This window comes from Protopterus annectens, chromosome 14.part0 (assembly GCF_019279795.1).
Source record: "Protopterus annectens isolate FY-2018-M chromosome 14.part0, PAN1.0, whole genome shotgun sequence".
NCBI classification, from domain to species: domain Eukaryota; kingdom Metazoa; phylum Chordata; order Ceratodontiformes; family Protopteridae; genus Protopterus; species Protopterus annectens.
The window spans coordinates 1,139,117,902-1,139,142,090 of NC_056748.1; the positions used below are offsets into that span (position 1 = coordinate 1,139,117,902).

A 24,189-nucleotide genomic window follows, 5' to 3' on the forward strand; every position below is an offset into this window, starting at 1 on the left:
TAATATTAATGTTTTTTTGTGGGTTAATGGTGAGTTTAGAAATAATAAGTTCAGTGTTAGTGTCATTTGGAAGGGTGTGGGTTGATTTGTTTACATCCAGTCCAGATTTTTAGCTTTTAGCTTCTAGAATTGAGGCTAAACAGTTCCTAAAAGGCGTCCTTCATATTAGGCCTCACAGGAAGCCTGTTCCTCCTCCCTGGGATCTTAATTTTGTTTTGCAAAAATTGACTTGGGTTCCTTTTGAGCCTAAACTTCAGCTTCTTTGCAACACTGCTCTTGGAAGACATTCTTTTGTTAGCTCTTACTTCTGTCAGACAAGTGTCTGAGCTTCAAGCCCTTATGACTTGTCCTCTTTTTTTGGTGTGTCATGAGGGCAGGGTACCCTTGCTTACTAATCCTTCCGTATTTATTTTTGAACTAAGTGCAAAAATTCCCATCTTTTTTGCCTGAAAAAGGGGCACCATCAACTGTCAGGACAAAAGGCATCAGAATATTGTTATATGTGTCCGATCCAAGTTATCCTATGCTACTCTTTAGTATGGGGTATCCTCTGAATCTGTTTCTTTCCAAATTACACTTAACACGTATCCTGCCTCAGTTCCAAAAACAGTTGTGCAGCAACCTTTTTTTTTCATTAACCACTTGGGTCTGGAACTGCAATTCTACTACTACTGCTAATGCTTGTAGGAGACAACAAAAACCTCTTTGTTGAATGTGCTTTCACTGAGCTCAACTCCCTGAACAATATATAGCCTAAATGTTTTTGCTTTACTGTAAGATCACAATACAAGTTTTTTTCGGCCTTGTATAACCATAGGTTGTTATTTTTTAAGTAAGGTGGAGTGGAAAGTGCAAAGCCCTGTCATACCTCTCAAGGTTACCTCATCACAAGGGATGTTTCTCACTTTCAGTCTTAAAAAATCCATGTTCCTTGTAATAGAACTAAATCATATCAATTCAGCAAATGTAACATAGTTAACCATTATATGAACTTCCTGAAATTCTTAGTAAGATGTTCGAAGATGTTCCATATTTTGAGATGTAAAGTTCCTTGTTATGGAGTTGGAAAGTTGAGAGCTATGATTCATGCTGTCACTCACAGATCCAGTTAAATCATAGGTTGGCATCAGGTTGTTGAAATATATTTAGTTAGCACTGGACATTTTATCCACCTAATCATGCAGGCTAAACCAGCAAAAGATGCATAAAAATATGTAAGCTAAGTCTAACAAGTATAGGAAACAAAACTGGTTTAGTAACATAGACAGGAAATTGTTGAAAAGGAGGGCCAGTTTTAAAAATCCTAAGTCACAGAATTCATGCTGTTATAAAATATAACTCCAATGTGTCTGACACAATGTCTTTTTCAGCAACCTGATTATTTTTTTCTGGATTAGTATTGTGAAATACAAATATTTGTTCTCGAGCTTAGGTATGTATGCGTACTTATTGTGGGGGTGTGTAGGCATTTGCTGTCAAAGCAGTGTGCATCATATTTTTTTTAATTATTCTTTTGTTAACATTGGGGAGTATTGCAAGTATTCTTGACTATTTATGAAAAACATGCTCTCCATCTTTGTAATCTTAATACGTAATATGTTTTCTTGTTGAATATTGTGTATTGCATTTCTCTCAAATGTTTAAGTGACTGCAGAAAATACATTTTAACATCTGTGACTATATAGGTAATGACTTAGCCTCTCAGTAGTACTTTTTCCATATGATTATAGAAAGAATATCATATTACATGTAAAAAATCAGAAAGTCACAATTATTTGCCCTGTGGCATGTACTTAAATCACTCCTGATCAATATCTTGGTGTACTTCACTTACAGGAAGCGAGTTTTTATTTTGAGTAAGGAAGATACATGTTAGTTCAATAACCAACCACAACGCTACTGCTTCAGACATTTGCACAAAAGTGTTTTTATTTTGCAGTGTATGTTTTTAAGACATTCTACATTGTACATCAAGTTGTCGTTGTCTGTTACAATAGAAAACTATGTATTAAAGTTTTTAGTTTTGATAAATAGCTGTCAGGACAAGGGATTTCTTGACACCTACTATTTTCACAGAAAAGCAAGTTTTCTTCTTTATGGACTGTGCTATTCCTGTGTAATAATAGTCCCCATCATTTCTTGAGTATCATACATAACTTTTAAGTTCAGACTGTCTTCTTCACCTGCTAGGCTCAGCTGAAATGTTGGTGAATTGTAATTCCATTTTCCATACTTTCCCATTCTGTTCTTTCTGTTGATGAAAATATTTTCCTGTGATAAAAAGCATAGTTATTAAAATAAAATCTTAGGGATGACATAATATTATTCTTAGTAAACCATGCATTTTATTTTCTGTAAAATATCAAACATGTTTAGATTAAACTGTTAGCAAATATATTTGTTGACAAATATTTAGCTTTTTACACATATGGTGAGTAATCATTAGTATGAGACTTTGAGGCACCTAATCGATCTTACCAGTTAGGTAAAAATAATGTTACTTTTGAATCAGCTGCAATGCTCAAGAGTATAGCTGTATATCTCATTATGTCTATTAGCTGTTAAATGACTCAGCAGGAGGAGAGTCAGTCTAAAACATGATTCAATATAAATATTAAGGACAAAACACAATCCCTTATAAAGTGAAGTAGGTAAGCATCGAGCTGGGCAGGTACATAAACCATTAAACCATTGGGTAATGAAATATATACAAATGTAAATATATCTATGTGCATCTGTATGTAAATATAGATGTTTAAGTACATATATATGTGTGTGTGTGTGTGTGTGTGTGTGTGTGTGTGTGTGTGTGTGTGTGTGTGTGTGTGTGTGTGTGTGTGTGTGTGTGTGTATAGAGAGAGAGCTACACACTTGTGTACATACATATACAAGCATAGGCAACAAGACTGATACACAAGCATATGCAGAAATACATCCACTTGGAGCAAGAAATAGAAAAAAAAAGCCACTGAAGCAGTAGAATTGAAGAATACAGACTACAATAAATAAATGTGAAAATAAACAAATGACTGAATGGGTGCATATCTCAGGGCTTCATTCATGTGTGCTCTGTTGGGTTCATTGCACAAATTTTCAGAGGGCTGCTACTTAATTACAGATACTTATAACTGTTTAAGAAAGCACCTGTCTTGCAGTGCTTTCAGGTATAAAGCACCTTGGAGATACATATACTAAATATAATGATTTGTTGTAGGGTCTGTTGAATCTGACTGAAGAAAAAGGCATTTTCTTTGTTGTTACCGATGCAATAATGCCCTCCAGGGTGTGTGTTAATTTGTAATTAACACCTGTCCAGAGGTGGTATGAGGCCCGATGCTGCAGGTGGTGGGTCTCTATACCCCTGGAAGCATTAATTACACATTAACACACACTCTGGGGGGGGGGGCATTATTGCTCTTAGAGAATGGGTTCTCTGTTGTCTTTTATTTGCTTACTTTTTTTTTCTATTTATTATATTTTTGATGTAAAATAGTTCATCGGCCTAATCTTTCAAACTTGCTGTAGTATATTTTAATGTTGTTGGAGGAAACATTTTACATCCAATGTAAACCACTTTAATAACCAGGTATTTATTTATTTTTTGTCCATTACTCCTAAATCATTTGGTTCATTGGCAGTCATTGGAGACTGATGTTACTAAATAATGAAATACATTTGAGTTTCAGACTTTTATTTCCTTCAGAAAATGCACACTAACACAAATACTTTACTTAAGCAACTTTGTAATTTTGTAATAGCAATAATTAAAATCTGTTTCTATTTTAGAGCCTTTGTTCCCCCTTTATTTTAGACTTCATCCAGATTTATTCAGCTGAAAGGTCCAGAGGTGTGATCTCACTCAATTACTCTCTCTCACACACACAAATACACATACATGCGCACACACACACACACACAGTCTCTTCTCTTTTCATGCATGCATTCACAGACACAGGCAGACAGCAACATAAACACGCATGCACACAATTTTTTCCTGTTTTATTTATTTTACACTCACTGAACGGGAAAAGCACTGATTAGTGAGCGTAAAATAATAGCTCAATTGCTCTCTATCTTACTTTCATACATGCATACACACACACACAGGCATAAACTCACACACATTTTTTTTATTTTTTATTTTGCACTGGATAAACAGCTAAAGCACTGCTTAGTGAGCATAAAATAATGGTGGCCATTAGCTTTTTTATGTCCAAGCTCCATGGGCTGCCATAAAGCGGCGGACTCATTTTTCAGCGGGCATTACCTGTAGATTAACAGCCTGCTGGAGAACATTTGTTCTCCAGTCAGGGTGCTGATGTATAGTTCGCCCGTTCCCTAATGATAAATAATACAATCTTAGGTTAACGGTTAATATGCTGCATTTGAATGCTTGTGTGTTAAAATGGGTGCAGGGCATTGTTGCTGTTTACTAGGTGAAAAAGAAACAACTATTCCTGATGAAGGCAAGGTATCAAACTATAGATTCATTTTTTGAGTACTGAACCTCTGATACCCTGCATTCTGAGTGGTCGTTACTGCTGCTGAGCCAACAAGGGTAATTGTTTTCTCTGTTCCGTTGTTACTTACAGATAATACCTACAGTTCACCTTTCCATCAGATAGTGTGCTTGCTGACACAAGGTTGCATAAAGCACTAGTCTTCTATGTTATAGCTATATCTGTGGTTGTATCAGCTTCAGTACAGGTGGTTGAGTGCAAGGTAAATCATCTTACAACCTATTGCTCACAAATGGATGAGTTGTAATAACACTGACAACTTTTCCTCCTAGAAAATCACTGCTGGTGTTGTTTTTATTACAGTATTAGCAATGATTCACATTTTTTGAAATTCCTCTCTTCTATGTGCCTATGAAATTGTGGGATCACATATTTATTAATACAAGGATTGGGGAGTGAGGTCCCCAACATGTCAGGTGGAGCAGGGCTTTTTACCTGTGGGAAAAAAAATGCTCATTTTACTTTTCTCCATCATTTGAAGCTTTAATCATTTCTGTTTGTCCATTTGGAGATTCAACAAGTAGTTACCTGGGGACATGTAGGAGAAGCTGATGTTTCTTTAAGGTGAGCTGATCATTGTACAATAGAGCCACTGAGAACTATCCACTGACCTCACAGACCATATCAACAAAGTATTTATAAAAAAATTAATTTAAGATTTTTAACCCACAATTCAAATCTAGTTATGATTTGTGCTATTAATATAAAGCACAATCACTAACCAATTTTATCTTAATACTTTTCTTTTTCACCAAGTTTAGATTATTAATCCATAGCTCTCTTACAATCAGCTGCATATAAAAGGACAAACTAAGTTTATAAATGCTGTCAAGACATACAGTAACATGCACAATTAATAAAACTCTCAGCTTATAGATACATTACATCGTACTGGCAAAAAAAATACCTGTTTGTCCTAACTGGGCATCTAATATCTATCATTTAAATTTCATATACTGATTTTCTCAGTCCAGCACCCACTCCACATGTTATTGTAGGACTTCAGGGTCTTATAGCCCTTAACCCTCAGGTAAATTATTTATTTGTTACTGGGAAGATCCAACTGAGCAGAAAAAAACATTTTCAGTAATGGTCCAGTGAGAAAAGCCCCACTACAAATATGGCATAAACCAAAAATGAATGACATTAAATGTTCGTTCCCAATGGATATACATGTTTAAACAGTTGTATACAACCAGAAAATCAAATATATACAAACAGAAAATAAACCTACAAGAATTTTGATGATGGACACAAGACAAAAGTTGTTCAGGAGGGGAGAGATTAAAAAAAAATGAAAGCTGAATTTCTAGGTTGTATTATATGTAGGTAGGGAGGTTTGGGAGAGTATATTAAAGTACAGCAAACAGAAAGCAGAAGATCTAATGATTAAATAAATATACTTACTTGAAAAGGTAGTGGAATAGATAGTATTAATGATAATTGTGATATTTAATATTTGTGTTATTTCCTACAAGTGCTATACATTAACTGAGACAAAGCTGACTGTCAAATAAAAAGGTAAGACATTAATGGTGGGAAGGAAATAAAAGATGAGCAATAGGAAAAGAAAAGTTTTTTTTTGAAAGTTAAGCAAGAGTGTTGAGATAGACATACTGCATGGTGAGGGATAGAATTTGTTAGAAAAATATGTATTAATATGTGTGCATTAGTGCCTTTTTAGAAGCCCAAAGGGGTTAATACATTTATTCTGCTTTATGCTGAACAAATCCATATTAATGGCAAATGCTTTCTGACCTTGTATTTTGTCAGCACAGCTAAAATCTTGTTTATGTCTTAGGAAATGTATTGAGAAGCAGATGGTTTTCTGCTTGATTAGGAAAATAATGAATAGAACAATATTGCTTTCTATAATGTTATTAAACTTAGACAGTTAGCCCTGTCTGTGTTATGAGAACATAACCAGCTGAAGGAAGGATAGATAAAGTGGAACAAAGACCGCTTGAAGAATATGAACTATAATCTGTGATTGCTTTGTGCCCAAATGAGTACAGTACCTTGAAATGTAACACAGCACTGTAGAAATAATTGTAACTAGCTGCCGGTCTCCAAGGCCATGTTATTTTTCCAAAGTTTTCTCATGAATCTAGAAATGTTATGTCATATCAGCAGAAAATCATGAGCAAAATCTGCTGTGAAAAACAATATTGTAAACTTGTGATTAACTATGTCTGTCAGCTTCAGTAGGCAATGTTTTGTAAGAATAATATAAGAATGGCTTCACTTCCTGATTTTAGTTAGACAAACTCTGTATTTTTGCATGCATGTTTTTGTCTCCTTGCTGCAAGAATTAAAGTGCCTTAACCTGAACCTTACGGGTATTGGTCTTTGAAGTTTTTTCCTTCGACAGATTGGTCCTTCGGACTGGAAACCTCCACTCTGACCAGATCAGACAGGTGGCTTGAAACCATATGGGGAAGAAATCACATCGGTTCTTCTTATTTGAAAAGACCTCCAACTGAATTGTCGTCCAAAAGAGGCCAGCCACTGTTCTGATCTGCAACTGGAGGGCGGGTTTACCTCGAACCAGACGATCAATCACGGAGGCTCAGGTAAGGTGAGATTTACCTTTTTCTGTTTTCGATCAGGGACTTGATTTGCATTGTCTGTCAGGGGATTTGTCTTGTATAAGTCAGGGACAGGAAGATTGCAGTTTTGTCATAGATCAGGGAAACAGAATAGGTAAGGCAGTTATTCTCGATAGACTGTGAAAAAGAGAAATGATGGTACCAAGTAAAAATAAGAAGGGTTATGTAACATTTCAAAGGTTAGAATAAAATGGGAAATAGGTGCACGAAAAGATCCCAAACTCCGCCGTTAACTGAAGATGCGAAATTTATGCAATTACAACGTGACGATAATGTTAAATACTACTCAAAATGGGTTAATAAGTATGAATTTGATGGTAAAGTAGAAACATCCTCGCTTATTAAACTTATCAAACAGCTTAAAACTGATTCCAGAGGTCAGGTAAAAAAACAACGTCAATTAGGAATTCCTCAGGCACACAGGTGGATTGAGGAAGCAAACCATAGGGAAAAAAAGAGCAATAACTCAAAAACAATGTTTTTAGATAAAGAGGATAATAACTTAGTAATTACATCGGCCCCTCCACCCCCTCCGCTTCCCTTACCAGAATATGAAGCGAGCGGACAAGCTGGTCCACCCCCATGATATCCTGCTATCCCTGCAAAAGCAAAACCGTTTGTTAGAGATCCCGTCGAGACCAGGTCTCGAACACGGGCAGGAAACTCAAAAGGGGACATTGAGTTATATCAAATGGGTAGAAGTTCACGATGTATAAGTAAAGAAGAAATGTGCCCACTAATAGAAGTTCCTAATCCTCAGGCAGGACAAGAAGGACAGGACCCAACTCTCTTAGTTTACAGACCATGGACACCGGAAGATATCCAGAAAGCCACTGAGGGAATTCCCCATCCAAAAGTTAATTTTAGAAAATTTTTAGAAGACCTACAAGGCATGAGGTTAAGTTATAACTTAAACGGAGAGGAAGTAGAAAAAGTAGTCAGACAAATCGTGGGACCAGATTGGCACATGATCAGTGGCAACTGGAATCCCTGTGATGCAGAACACAAACCACTCCCACCTAGTAGCGCAGAACTAGACAACAGAGTGAAAGGTCTTACAGACCGAATCTCTGAGAAATGGAAACCTAGGGCAGACTGGACTTGCATAAATCAATACATCCAACAAGAAGGTGAAACTGTTGACAGATATTATGCTAGATTATTAGAGTGTTTTAATAACCATTGTGGAATGCAGATACCTGAAGATCAAACATATGATTTCCCATATGAGCAGCAGTTAAAGAATGCATTTTTAAAAGGTAGTATTTTGCCTATAAGCAGCTTTATTACAAAGCACATGGTAGATCATCGTACAAGTAGACTACAGTCACTACTTGATTATGCTAGACATGCTGAAAGGCATTTTAACAGTAAAAAGAAAAAGAAAGCCCAAGTATTCTCTGTAGAAGATGGAGCAGAAGTTTATGTAGTACAGTCCGGAAAAAAAGGGCAAGAAAAATGCCCAGGGAAACAAACAGTCTGATCAACGATCAGAGGACTTTGAGGGTGAAAGAAAACGGAGGAGTGCTTTAAATGCGGTAAGAAGGGACACCTGGCAAGGGATTGCAAGAAAAACAAGAAGGCAACTACGGAAGATAAGGAGGGTGAGGACTGACTATATGATAGCCAGGAATCACTAGAAGAAAATAGCCAAGAAAAGACAAATACAAATGTGATAGAGGGAGTAGAGGATGTCACAGGAAAAATAGAGGAAGTGCATGAAGCCACAGATAGTGAAGAAAATGAAATTTTAGACTTAGCTTTATTGAGCTTGGAGCTCTATTTAGCAGACATGAAACCAGAAGTTACACTCCTGGTAGAGGGGAGGGAAGTCACATTTTTGTGTGACTCAGGGGCCTCACGGACCCTGATACACCCCTCCAAACTACCAGAGAATTCAGAGTCACCGGATTACATATTAGTGAAAGCAGCTAATGGACAGCTGTATCAGGAGCCCCTCTCCCATAACGTTGCGATAACTGATCCTGTTTCAGGGTTAACCCAGAAAAGCAAAATTGTTGTTTCTGCAAAATGCCCAGTAAACCTTTTGGGCAGAGACCTTATGCAGCTATTTGGCATAGCAGTAGTTCCAACTATGCAGGGTATGGAAGAACAGCAACAAGTTGATACTTTTGCAGTGCGATCAGAGGGTGAAACGTTTTATTGGTACAGCCAGGACGTAGTTACGACTGGTCCAAGGGCAGTAACTGAAGAGCTGATGAAGGTAGCCATCAGCAAGTTCCCCTCTCTTGACACTGACAAACAACAATTGTTGCACTGTACTCTATATTATTGTAACACACCAGGACCTGATAAGGAATATGAACAAGAGTTGTTTAGAAACCGTGCAAACAGATTAGTATTGCGTAATTTGCACTGGGAATGGGATATGGAAGGGAACAGTGTAGTTAGCTGTTCACTACCCCAGGAGTTCTTTGCACTTTATAAATCTAATCGATTACCACATGTAAGCTTAACCAAGGACAAAAATGTGAAATGGGCAGACCTAGGAGAAAAAGTCTTGAGGTGGGAAAAACAGGCAGGGTTAGAAGTGTCAGAACAGGGAGAACAAAAGCAGAAGTTAAATTGGATAACACAGACACACCCAGCTGTGCATTTGCAGTCAAGCGAGGACAGCTGATTAGCACTCTTATCAGAAGAGGAAGAAGATGCCTTACAAGGCATGCCAGAAACTCTCTGGTCAACAGGCAAATCAGATGTAGGACTTATTCGTACAGCAGGATCAGTTACTATTATGCCAAAGTCAGCATTTAGACCACAAAAGAGACAGTATCCCTTGAGAAAAGATGCAGAGGTAGGAATCAAACCTATTATAGCAGCTTTACTTAAGGAAGGAGTACTGGTGGAATCACCTGATTTACCATGTAACACACCTTTATTTCCTGTTAGAAAAGCAAATGGAGAACGGCGCATGGTCCAAGACTTACAAACTGAAAATGATGCAGTAATACCAAGGGCACCTACGATGCCAGATCCACACACACTGTTGAATGATTTGAAACCTCAGCAGAAATATTTTTCTGTGGTAGATATCAGCAATGTGTTTTTTTCCACACACTGTTGAATGATTTGAAACCTCAGCAGAAATATTTTTCTGTGGTAGATATCAGCAATGTGTTTTTTTCGATACTGATACACCCTGACAGTCAACATTGGTTTGCATTCACATTTCAGGGGAAAAGGTACACATATACACGACTACCACAGGGATATTGTGAAAGCCCAACAATATTCTCACAAGAAATGGCAAGCAACTTGGTGGGATTTACCCCACCGAGAGGCAGTCAGATTTTACTTTATGTTGATGACATCCTGCTGGCAGCCCCCACCCAGCAAGATTGTAAGGAAGATACTGTAGCATTGTTACAATTTTTAGCTATTCAGGGACACAAAGTAAATAAAAACAAATTACAGCTTTGGAAAAAGCAAGTTAGATACCTAGGATATGTAATATCCAAAGAGGGCAGAACATTAGATGAGGACAGAAAAATAGCGATTTTACAAGCACCGAAACCCACTACCAAGAAGGAAATGATGTCCTTCCTGGGTACGACCAACTTTTGTTGGAGCAGGATCCCAAACTATCCTTTGGAATCTGCACCGCTGACCAACTTGATATACAAGAAGCCTATGGCAGCACAGGATTTATTACAATGGACACCAGAAGCAGAATCTGCTTTCTGCAAATTGAAATAGCTGATAGCATCCTCACTAGTCTTAGGATTACCAAACTATCATAAACGTTTTTTCCAAACTGTAGATTATAAGCAAGGTTATATGACATCAGTGCTAACGCAACAGCATGGGGACAAACAACGCCCCATTGCTTACTATTCATCACAACTGGACCCAGTGGCGCGGTCATTGCCCCACTGTGTACAAGCAGTAGTCACAGCTGCAATGGCAATACAGGCTTCGGCCTCAGTAGTATTGTTCCACCCTCTCACATTGAGAGTGCCTCATGCAGTCGCGATTATTTTACTGCAAGAAAAAGTAGCATATCTTTCTTCTGCTAGGCATCTTTCCTGTATGACTATATTGTTGAGCCAACCTCATATGACAATTGAACGATGTACAACTTTGAATCTGTCTACCTTGATTCCAACTCCTGCAGATGGCACACCACACAGTTGCCTGCAGGAGATTGAGCAAAAGACACTGCCTAGAAAAGATCTTACGGATGTTCCCCTGGATGATGCCGAGGTGACATATTACGTGGATGGCTCATGCAAAAGGGGTCCCACAGGACAAAACCTAGTAGGATATGCAGTAGTTTCTGATACTGAGATTATAGAAGCAAAATCTTTACCACACAATTTATCTGCACAGGCAGCAGAACTGATTGCCTTGACACGGGCATGTACTTTAGCAAAGGGTAAATGTGTAAACATTTTTACTGATAGCCAGTACGCTTTCTCTGCTGTACATGTTTTTGCGCAACAGTGGAAAAATCGAGGAATGATAACATCTACTGGCAAATCAATCATGCACAGTTTATTTTAGATCTTTTAGAATCTATTCAGTTACCTCAGAAAGTAGCTATTTGTAAATGCATAGCTCATACCAAGCAACAGGATAGAATTTCAAAAGGGAATGCAAGGGTTGATGCAGCTGCAAAGCAGGCAGATTCAGAAGCATTTCTTTTGAATGAGGAATTACAACCTTCTGAGATTTTAGACTTAGAAATGTTGAAAACAATGCAGACACTTACTATGCAGGTTGAAAAACAAAAATGGGTAAAATCAGGAGCAATTCTCAAAGAAGGGCTGTACATCTCCAAAGAGGGAAAACTGATATTGCCATCTAACTTGTTTAGATATGCAGCTTTGTTGAGCCATGGGCAATGCCATGTCTCAACAGGGGGGATGGTACAGTTAGTGAACCGAGTGTTCACAACATATGGATTCATAAACTATACGAAAAATTTTTGTTTATCATGTCATGTTTGTAATAAACATCATGCACAAGGGGCGTTAAAGCCCAAGCAGGGGAGTTTCCCTGCACCACCGTATCCATTCCATACTATCTGTATGGACTTCATAGAACTAAACAAATGCGAAAATAAGAAGTATTGTCTTGTCATTGTAGATATGTTTTCCAAATGGGTGGAAGCTTTTCCGACTAAAAATCCAGATGCAGCTACTGTTGCGAAAATCCTTGTTAAAGAAATTATTCCTAGATTTGGCATACCGGAAAAGATCTACAGTGACAATGGCACACATTTTGTAAACCAAACCATACAACAACTGAGCAAGTTTTTCGGAATTTCTTTGAAAATTCATTGTGCATATCATCCACGATCTGCAGGGTTGGCAGAGAGGTACAATGGGACGTTAAAAAATAAATTAAGGAAGCTCATTGAGCAAACACATAGAAATTGGGTGTATTGTCTGCCCCTGGCACTGTTGAGCATGAGAACTGTTCCGAATGCAAAGGGATTGACTCCTTTTGAGAAGTTATTTGGGAGGGCATATTATATACCTCAGTGGAAACCTCTCATGCCTGCAGATCAGGAAGCCGACTGTACACTCGCTGAGTATATGAGGAGAATATTGAATTCTAAACACCTTTTGCAGTTTAATTGTTTCAGATAAGGAACAAACCAGACCATCGGAAGCAGCAGTAGCCCCAGGCACATGGGTCTGGGTGAAAGTCATCAAGAGAAAAAACTGGACGACACCGAAGTGGGAAGGGCCATACCAAGTGCTACTGTCAACATCCACTGCAGTCAAGATCACAGAGTGAGCGTCCTGGATTCATCTGACACACTGTAAACTGGTTAAAAACTGAATTAGACAAAAATCTTGTTACTGTTACACCACAAGAGTAAAAATGACAAAATCCAGAGCATACAGGAATGCAGAACAGCCACAAAAAATTGCATGATTATCCTGTTGGCTATACTGGTGGCATTAATCTTTTTGTTGTGGCCTTTCCTTTTTCCAGCCACACAAGCTAAACTGAATAAATGCGATGTGTTACTCATAGACTGGCATCCAAACTTTAACACTTACCAAGCAATCAAACGTGTATGCTGAGTCTTTTAATGTTTCAAATTGTTGGGTTTATACAGCTATACCAACAGCATACGGGGGATTATTAATGACTGCAATCCTCCTAGAGGTCAATGAGACCTGGGAAAACTTGGTTCATGATACTATGACTCTTAAATCACAAGATAAAATAGCATTGCACCTGCCTGTTACACAAAAGGGAATTGTGTGTTTTTATAAAAATGATACTGTCCAGGTGGGTTGGAGTAATTGCAATATGACTGTTCCTTACAAATGTTACACCAAAGCTAATAATGCAGGTTCTATTTGTGCTACAGACTATGACTTGTTTCTTAAATCAATGCACAGAACAATTAATGAAGTACAACATAATCCTGTTCTTTTTAAACAACTGTCTATAATAAACAAGAAAATGTTTCATGCAGGGCAAGCATATGTTAATAGTAAAGTTACTACTAAGGTGGAAGATTGTTATTTTGTATGTGGCAAAAAGGCCTATAAATGGTTACCTGAGAATTGGTCTGGCAGTTGTTTTTTGGGTTACTTGGTTCCGGCCATACGACACACTGCAGTTTTGCCTTGAGGTAAAATTCGAAATGCACTAGAGGTCACCAAGAAACCTGTCAGGAAACCTGAGAATCCAGTGGGACAGATTGAGGCGGGCTGGAGAAACCATCATTCCATGGGCGATAAACTAACACATATGGACTTGAGTGACACTGTCATATCGTGAGCAGGCATATTACCAGCATATGGAGCAGTGAAATCAATTTGGGAGCTGAGAAAACTGTCTAAACTCCTCAAAGTAATGAGCAATGCAACTTTTTCTGCTCTCGAATTAGTGACTGATGAACTGAATGCCATGAGAACTGTGGTGCTTCAAAACCGCATGGCTCTTGACTTCACCCTAGTGGCGAGAGGTGGTACGTGCGCTTTAATCCAAGAAGAATACTGTTCGTATATTCCTGACAACCAGCACAAGATAGACAACCACCTTGAAGTAATTCAGCAAGTGTCGACAATGACCAAACCAGGACCAAACCCACTGATGGACTTTTTCCAGAAATGGTTTGGGGGTGGGGTTCCATCCTAATGAACATCTTGATTGCTATTTGTGTAGGAATGCTCCTATTGGGAGTATGTGTTTGTTGTGGCATCCCTGCATGAAAAGATTGATCAAAGATTTTATAGATTTGTCGGTTTCTGAAACCTTATATCAAGGTATTAAGCTTGATGAACTATTAAAGACTGAGATGCTTTCATAAGTTAAACTGAATGACTTTCTTAACTGCAAATCCAAAATGGAAGAGGTCAGGAAAAGAAACAAATTGTTTATGCTTTTGAAAGTAGAATAAAAGTATTAATAGGGGGGAAATGTTAGAAAAATATGTATTAATATGTGTGCATTAGTGCCTTTTTAGAAACCCAAAAGGGTTAATATATTTATTCTGCTTTATGCTGAACAAATCCATATTAATGGCAAATGCTTTCTGACCTTGTATTTTGTCAGCGCAGCTAAAATCTTGTTTATGTCTTAGGAAATGTACTGAGAAGCAGATGGTTTTCTGCTTGATTAGGAAAATAATGAATAGAACAATACTGCTTTCTATAATGTTATTAAACTTAGACAATTAGCCCTGTCTGTGTTATGAGAACATAACCAGCTGCAGGAAGGATAGATAAAGTGGAACAAAGACCGCTTGAAGAATATGAACTATAATCTGTGATTGCTTTGTGCTCAAATGAGTAGAGTACCTTGAAATGTAACACAGCACTGTAGAAATAATTGCAACTAGCTGCCAGTCTCCAAGGCCATGTTATTTTTCCAAAGTTTTCTCATGAATCTAGAAATGTTATGTCATATCAGCAGAAAATCATGAGCAACATCTGCTGTGAAAAACAATATTGTAAACTTGTGATTAACTACGTCAGCTTCAGTAGGCAATGTCTTGTAAGAATAGTATAAGAATGGCTTCACTTCCTGATTTTAGTTAGACAAACTCTGTATTTTTGCATGCATGTTTTTGTCTCCTTGCTGCAAGAATTAAAGTGCCTTAACCTGAACCTTATGTGTATTGGTCTTTGAAGTTTTTTCCTTCGACAAAATTAATAAGTAAAAGTAGGATAGCACAGAGATATTAGAGTTGAGGTTGGGATATTTACAATATCTGTAGGTAGTTTAGTATCAGCCTTCTCTCAGTTCATCTAAGCAGTTTCTAATTTTACTAACTGTCAAGTGCTTTATAAACCTATATCATGTATCTGCTGTCCCACTTCTAACTTAAGAACAGATTTGCCTTCTCTAATTTGTAATCATACCCACAATCCTTTGCTGCATGTATTATACCAGTAGTCTTCATTTGTCCTTTCTCAGCTTAGTTTCCTTTTCTCTGTGTAGTTGCCAGAACTGAACTCATCATCACCATCATCAGTCCCATTTTCCACACTTTTTTAACCTGGCATCTTTGTGTCATATAAACTGTCACCACCTGCCTTTATTCCTTACTACCCTTCTGTCTTCTTTGACAGTCTTGCCTGAATGTCACCGCTCTTTTCTTATGCAGTCCATGCAGGACATTATAGGGCAACCTCCTTTCCTCTTACCTTCATCGTGTCTCTCCCAAATCCTCTTCAAATTAACATTTTTCTATATATGTGCCTAAACCAACATAATCTATTTTCTTTTACCTTCTCTGTAATTGAATCTGTTCTGATTATGATGATCATTTTTTTCATGTGTCCTACAGTGTGCCCTCTACTACCCATCTCAGGCACTTCATTTCAATCACATCTAATTACCTCAACTGCTCTGACCAGTTTTCTTTACACCTTAGAAGTACCAATTATTTGACTTTTCAGTTTCTTTTGCATTTTTCAGTCACGCACTTCCCCTAACACTGTGCCAGTTTACTGCAACCCGTCTGGTTCTACGTTATCTTCATCAATCACACTTCCCCCTTTCCTTCAACCACATATCCATTCTATTCCAATTTTTAGCGTCTTCTGATTTTCTTAATTTGCTGCCATGACAACTGTCTTATGTATATCCAGCTTTATCCCATGTGCCTTCCATTTTGCATTCCATTCCCCTGTCATGATGTTCCTGTTTAGAATCTGCTTGTAATGCTGTATGATTTGCATAAAGCAGCTTCATTGATTTGTCTTCTTCAACCTGTTTGTTAATGTAGTCCGCCAGTATGAATAACAATGGGCTCAGAGTCACAGCTCAACTTAATGCATATCCACTCCTACAGGAAATTTCTCTGTGAGACCGAACACCATTCATATGCGTGTTATTAGGTCCTTGTGCATAGCCTGCGCTAATTTTAACTGTGCATCCTGAACTTCAAACCATCACAAGACTGTCCACATCAGCTTTCTTGGGACTGTGTTATATGCTTTCTCCAAGTCTAAAAATGCCTAGTTGGACTCTCTTCACCTCCAGCTTCTGCTCCACTATCTGTCTCACTGAAAACATCAGGTCAGTTGTTCCAAATCCTGATTTGAATCCAAATTGTTCATCTCATCTATTCTATGTATACATTTATCAATCGCCCTCTCCAGAACTTTCATGCAGAATGACAGGGGTTTGATACCTGTGTACCCCATTTGGGAATGTCCCATTTATTCTTGTACACTGGTGCTAGTATGTTTGTTCTGCAGTCATCTGGGATATGTCTTTTTCTCTGTACTGCTACATGAGTACCCACATGAACTAATTTCCTTAACTGACCCAACATCTTTATCATACCTGGATTGGCCTCATCTTAGCATGCTGCTTTCCCTGGCTTCATTTTTCTTAGTACTTTTCTTACTTCTATGGTGAATTCTTCTTCCTCTTTCATGGAAAGCTATTTATGGGAAGGCAGTTCTGTGATTTTTTTTTCATATAGAATCTGATAGAAATAATCTTTCCATCTGTCTTTGATGTCTTATGGACTGGTGAGCACATTGTTGCTGGCATCCCTTATGAATGCTGTATGATGACCATCTTATTTATCGGTTTGCCCTTGCCTTGTAACCTGCCTTCTTTGTGCCATCTGCTGAAACAGTTTCCAGAAGCTGCAACACTGCCTCTGATGTCTTGTTATTTGCTATAGTGACTGCTCTTTTAGCCTCTCTGTTAGCCAACCTGTGTTTGTTCTGATCCTGGTTCATATTTTCTGTCTCCCTCTTGTCCATGCACTACTGCTTTCTTTTGATAATTTCCTGGATTTCTGCATCCCATCAGCAACATTTCTTACATTCCTTGTTTTTATAACTGTTCTATAGTCCACATACATGCTGTTTTTAGACGATGCCATTCTTTGACTTCCACCTACTTCCTCTTCTTCTTCCTGCAGTGCTAGACCCTTGAGTAGTTCACTGAACTCTTATGCTTTTGCCCCAGCCAACAACAGGGCTTCAGCCTGCTCTTTGTTGACCTTAGAGCCTTAGTGACCACTGCTTGCAGCTGATTGTGAGAACCAGTGGTGTATGCTGTGAGCCAACTTTCACTGGTTGATGGCTTTCCATTCTGTGTTTCTACCTCATTTGGAGGCAGCTTCCATAATTTGCATGTTGCTCACTCCTGTTTAAGATCTTATGAACATCTCACGGAATCATGTGCTGGCCAACATCAAGCCATTTGCTAGACAGAAGTCTTAAATGATTTGTCCTCCTTTATTCCTATTAGGCCACCCCATGTGGACCCAAGCAGTCCTCATATCTTGTTCTCTGTCCATCCCAGTATGAGCATTCAGGTTCCTCCATGATCAACACCAATTCATGTTATCATAAATTTTCTAGTAGGTTCTGCAGCTACTGCCCAAATGCACTTTTTTCTTTGCCATCATAATCCTGCTGTGAGGAATAGGCAGAGATGATGAATACTGTCCTATATTTACAGTGAAGTGCCATGAATCTGTCAGTAATTCTGATGATATCCCTTACTGCTGTCAGAAGAGTCTCCTTCACCACAATTCCCACACCATGTCAAATTTGTTCTCTCCCTAAATAGTACACTATAGATCCCAAGTTAAGTAGCTTTGCTGCATCAACTTTTCTCTTGGATACACAGGATGTCAAATCTCCTCCTTACATTAATATCATCCACTTCCAAGCAATACTAAGTTCATGTTTGGCAGGCTGGTTTTATATCCGGATTTAACTCAACAGAGCTATTGCAGGTATACCAGGGCTGTCTAGTGGACAGTGGCTGTCCCGCTACTCTAGGTCCAGCATCCAGAATTGCTAAGCTATATTGAATGTACAAACTAGCCAATAGGGACATATGGACCTCTCACCAGTAATGAACCCACTGCTGTAAATGAAGCCTGACCTGGGATGTGCACAGAGAATGAATAACACAGCCTCCCTATTTCTCTAATCAGTTTTTCAAATGATGCAGCACAACATTTCACAGGCTTTAGTGTATCTTTTGCATTTTGTAATTACTGTTTTCTATTTCTAGTATCCCATCAACATCTTTTTCCTTTAATTTAGCTTTTTTTCAGTTGGCATTCTACATTGTAGCATTGCTATAACTCAGGTAATATGTTTTGTGCTTCTGTTTATGACACCTCAGTTTCCACTTCCCCATCCACTCTTTTCATATCCTGAGAGCTATTGGAAAGTTCAAGTCAATATCTCATTGTTCTTTTTATGCCAGTGTCATCCATAAATAGATGTATCCTTTTTTTTTAGTACCCAACATGATATTTTATGCAAATGTGTCAAAAAAGCTTTGTTTTGCTTTCCAGAATGCATCCTGTAGAACCTTTCTGAGCAACTGGTTGAAAAGTTCTTTCAGGGATAAATATACTCCGCACAAATAATAATATAGGGAGTTGTATTATCAAAAGGCCACTCCATGCCTTTCCTTAATTCACCCAGTTTACTTTGACATCCCTTGATATCTGAGAGTCTGTCAGTTATAACCCTCTTCCCCCATTTCACCTTCTCGAACTAGTATTCTCCCATCTCTTTCTTTCTGAACAAGCGGCCCACTCTGGAACATAATGAAGCCAATAAATTCCTAAAAACAAATGACCAGGAGGCAGAGCAACTCATAAAAAAGCTTTATTAACATTAGAGTTTTTAGACTAACCTCTGATGACAAAGAATGCATTGATCAGTTCATTAAGTTGAAAGCCATGTTCTTAAAATGGATTATCCAGAAACAATGATTGACAACTTTCATACACGGATTTTTTTATGAAAAGAATGATAAATATGCTTCTATTATAATCAAAGGGCTACAGAGTTTTGAATTTCACAAGATGATAGGTATTCACAGCAATGATGCTTGCTGTCTGAAACAGCATCATTGTTATTGTAACAACACGATCATTCATTAATCTTTAGACGTTGACATTAAAAATATTTTGCACAGAAATTGGTCCATTTTAAAATATGATGATGACCTTAAGACTCATTTACTTTTAAAAATGTACCTAATATTAAGACTATCTTGGCAAGACTGGCAAGGATATCTCTTAATGTTTCTTATGATACTTTTAAATGTGGCAGGTGCAGCCAGTGTTCTTATATCAGTACTGACATTGGGGGCAAATTATTGGCTATTTTGCAAATATGGATGAGCAAAGGTAGATATAATTGTCTTTCTGAGAGGGTCATTTACTTGGCTAGATGTTGTTCATGCCTGGTATTTTATGTTGAGAAAACTAATAATGCATTGAACAAAATAATTTATCAGCATATTTATAGTATTGTTAAAAAGAACAATAGTAATGTCTTTCGGATTTTCCTGGTTAGGGGTCGCCAAAGCAGAACTCCGGGCCGCTATTGATTGGCAGTGGATTTTTATGGTACCTAGGTGCCAGCCCGTCACCCAACCTTCAAAGAAGGCACACCCATTCATGCACATACCTACCTGCATGTCTTTAAATGTCACTCAACCACGGGGAGGACATACAGACTCCACACAGAAGGCACTCCAGCCGAGAATCGAATGGAAGAACCTCTTGCTGTAAGGCGCCAACGCTAACTGCTGCACCACCGCGGCCTACATTGTCAAAAAGAACAATAAAAGTGTTTTAGCCAGGCATGCTATTTCCTGCAGGAATTTTATTAAGTTTAAGTTTTCTATCCAAGAAAAAATAAACCCTTCTGTATATGAGGCTGGTTGGCAAGACCGGCTGCTCTACAAGGAGATGTTATGGCAATTACAGTTGGGTCCATCTAACTCATCTGGCCTCAATAAAGTCATATCTATTACTAGTGAATTAAAGTTTAGAGTATCCAGATTTTAATATATTTATATGCTTATTATAGCAATTCGTTTTTTTTAATGTTTCTTATTTTTATAAGTTAGTTCCTTGTCACTTTGATAATGTACTGTACCTTTAATTTGTTTTGTAGGCTGTGGCAACATTGTAACTGATTGGCATTTTAATCGGGGTGTGTACAAGCTGAAGTTTTTAATTTTTCTTGCTTTGTTTGTACTATTTTGTGGTTTTGAAGTTGTCTGTGTTTTAAAATAGATGGAAGTGCTTAACCTGTATAGTAGTACTAAAGCTTTTTTTACGAGTCACTCTGCCTTCTGTTTGTTTTTTTAAAGTAGAAAGTTATTAATAAATTTTGCCTTTACTTATCTTCACAATATATATATATATATATATATATATATATATATATATATATATATATATTTACTTCCCTTCATTGCTTATTTATTGTAAGAATCTGTTCTTCCCACTAATTATGTAGAGGACCCATCTGCCTGAGTTGATGTTAGCTTAAGTAGATGGAAAAGCTCCTATGGCGTTTATTGAAAAAGAGTAGACATTTCACTAATACCGTAGCCAAATTTTCCCCAGTTCAGAATGAATACTCCTTCAGGTCTCCCCTGAAAAGAGAACATTTGCATAGTCAATCTAACCTGGTCAACCAAAGCATAAAATAAAAATAAAGAAAATAATTCTTTGTAGTAGATATTTTCCAAGATTTGTATTTTACTACTTTATTGCATTTACAAACTTTTTCCTTTTTTCTTGTTCTTATGTGCAGCCTCCTTTTTTAATACTGAAACATTCCTTTCCTTTTCACAGACTGATTTCTTATCTTCTCTATTGAAGGACATTAACCTGTTTCTTTGCCTTGCTTTTTTATACATAACTGTATGTTTATCTTTGTATCTGTGTGCTTTTTCCACTGTAGTTGTCATAACCCCACAGTTTGTCTCAATAAGGTTGTTGGCTTCCTTACTAAAAGAATACAGGGCATAACAGCATCAAGGCCCTATCCCTATATTCTGTTTATTCCAGCCTGTTGAAGGAAGATATATGCCTGGCATACAAGGCATTGTCAGACCCCCATCCTGATGGGCCTCTTGCACATCTGCAAAACAATCAGCACCATTCTAAAGACTTAACCCTTGCCTGTGGTATAAACAAGACATGCAGGAGACACAGGTATGTATCCCAGAGACTACCACTCCTCTGGAACAGGCTCCCCATCCATGTGAAGCAGACTTCCTCCCTAACCCAGTTCAAGTACAACTCGGACAGTTAGATGGGGAAAAGAAAAAAATGTCCCTAATGGACACAGCATGTTGTTGGTTCATCTCCCCAGGCCCCTGCTTGTAAATGTTTCACCTCCTCCCAAATCCCTAGTTACACTTGTCAATGGTAAGATTTGGAATGCAAGACTAGGCTTAAAAAGGTCTTTGTGGTCATTAGCCTAGTACACACCTGTGCACCTATTACCATTCTCTGTGTCACCACCCTACATAAGGTTGTTCATTTGCCATTGGCTGTCCTTTTAGAGTCCCATACTTTACTCATGTTAGTTTCTATGACAAATGATGCAGTTCCATAGTTACTGTTGGCTGTGGACTGTCTAATTTCCAGGTCTCAAAGCTTCTGTCTTTGCTAACTTGCTAAGCATAAATTAATTTGCTTCACCCTGCCTGTACCTTCCTCTACTAGTTGAATAAATCCTTTTGGTATTGTACATCCACTATTTGATTCTCTATCTCAGAGATAGTTGGATGCATCTAGCCTGATTCTGGTTGGTTAAAGTATCTAAACAAAAACAATCCTCTTATTCCTTGAAAAATCCCACAATGAAAAGCAACACATTCTGAAAAATACTGTTACACTTTCCAAGGAATTTTGAAGGGCAGTCTCACCCACTGATGTGAAGGGTTGCGCCCCTATTCCCTTTTTTCTAATAAATACTATCCCTGAGATCTGTGAACTTTGGAGGACTGAGAACAAACCAAAACATTACAATCTTGGACTTTGTATAGATTCCCCTCATTTGCATTTACAGCTCCAGAATTCTGATGATAACTCTTATCATCCTCAGATTTTTAGCAAGCGTGCTGTTTCCCTTACCTGTTAGCTACCTTTTTTCAGCATTTTACGGCAGCTATACTATATGTAGCTTTTCTCCTGTTTTCCTCTAATCAAACATTTGATGTTTTCTGGGGTTCTTTTCTTCCTTCTTGTCTTCTTTTTTTTTGGGGTACACCAAACTGTATATTTTTCTTTAAGATGATTTCTGCCTCTCTCTTATCTTGTCAAGTCTGACCTGCATGAGGAAATGCCTGTAGGAATTACCATATCCAAGTTCCTTCTATTATCTGCCCAGGTTTATATTACAACTTCTACGCCAGCTTTTGTTTTCGACTACCTTCACCCTTTTTTGACTTATGACTCATAACACCCTTCAATGTCCTTTTAACATTAGTACCTTCTGTTTGAATCTTTTGCCTTCTTTTAGATCTATTGATCCTTTCTGTCTGTTGGGAACTTTGGCTGTTACAATTCTTTCTGACAGAGCTGTATCAATGGAATTTTGTGCCGTAGGCAACAAATCCATTTGGTGTCCCTGTCACATTCTGTAAGTGGCCATGATAACTTAATAAGGAGTTGGAAGCTGTCATTCTTTTAAGATAGTAACATGTTTTTATGTAACAACCTAATTACTTATTGCTGTCTTTAAAAGTAAAGAATAATCTGACAGTATTGCGTCTTTCGCTTTTTCCCGGTCAGGGGTCGCCACAGCGGAACTCCGGTCCGCTAATGATTGGCAATTGATTTTTACATACTAGCTTGCCAGGCCTGATGCACAACCTTCAATGAAGGTACGCCCATGACACATGTCTCCACGCAGAAGACGCTCTAGCTTAGAATCGAACCGGTCAGCGTCTTACTATGAGGTGACAATGCTACCGCAGCACCACCAGTATATGAGATGATAAACTATTCTTGCTCCCTCTCACACACAAGCTAGTCCCCAAGACAGTCACCTTTTGTGCCTCATTCTTCCAATGGTTATGTTTTCTAAAGCTCTTTTGTCTGGTTCACTGTTACATGTGGATGGCCCAATAATATGAGTATTTTTTTTTTTTTTTTTTTTAAATAAAATGTGATTCAGGCTGAATAAGAATGACTTTTGAAACTCACTGATACACTTTTCATGGAAATATGAAAGGAAAATATTAGCTCTCCTTCGGGATTCAAACCCAAGAACTTCAGTATTCCATGCTGATATCACTCGTGCTGTAGAAATAAGAGCCTCTGGACCCATGGGGTTGCGTTTTTCCTTGTGGCCTTTTTTCTTTCAGGTAGGAAAACCCTAATATGATGATTAAGGTCAAATTACCAACACACAAACAAATGCAGAGAAATCATTATTCTGGGGCATTGGTAGGTTGTGGAAATATAAAATGAAAATATTAGCTATCAGTTACAATAGCAGCTAGTGAAAGGAATCAGTAACAGGAAAATGCTTCTAATAATTTGTCAGGGAAATAACAAAACCTAAAACTGATATCCTACAAGATGATAAGTAGATGAAAATAAGTCGATAAGCAGTATGGTAAAGTATATGAAGAGAAAGTTAAATATACTCTGTGTTTACTGTGATTTGTGTCCACACCAAGTAGAAGCAGTAGCAGTGGAGCAGTGTAGTAAGGTCAGTGACATAAAGTGAGATAAAAGTATAAATAAGGAGATACATACATGACTGCAAGATCAGGAGGCATGGACCATGACCTTTTAAGCCTTTTAAGGT

At 37.9% G+C, this 24,189-nt stretch overlaps 1 protein-coding gene across 1 annotated transcript in view; it reads right to left on the reverse strand.

Moving 5' to 3' along the window:
* Nucleotides 1-1,903: 1,903 nt before the first annotated feature.
* Nucleotides 1,904-24,189, reverse strand: part of HTR7 (5-hydroxytryptamine receptor 7) — a 1,148,878-nt gene continuing 1,126,592 nt past the window's right edge. Inside the window, exon 3 of the mRNA XM_044056928.1 lies at nt 1,904-2,271. Coding sequence (XP_043912863.1) covers nt 2,193-2,271 — 79 coding nt within the window. The 3' untranslated portion in view covers nt 1,904-2,192. The remainder of the gene's footprint in view (nt 2,272-24,189) is intronic.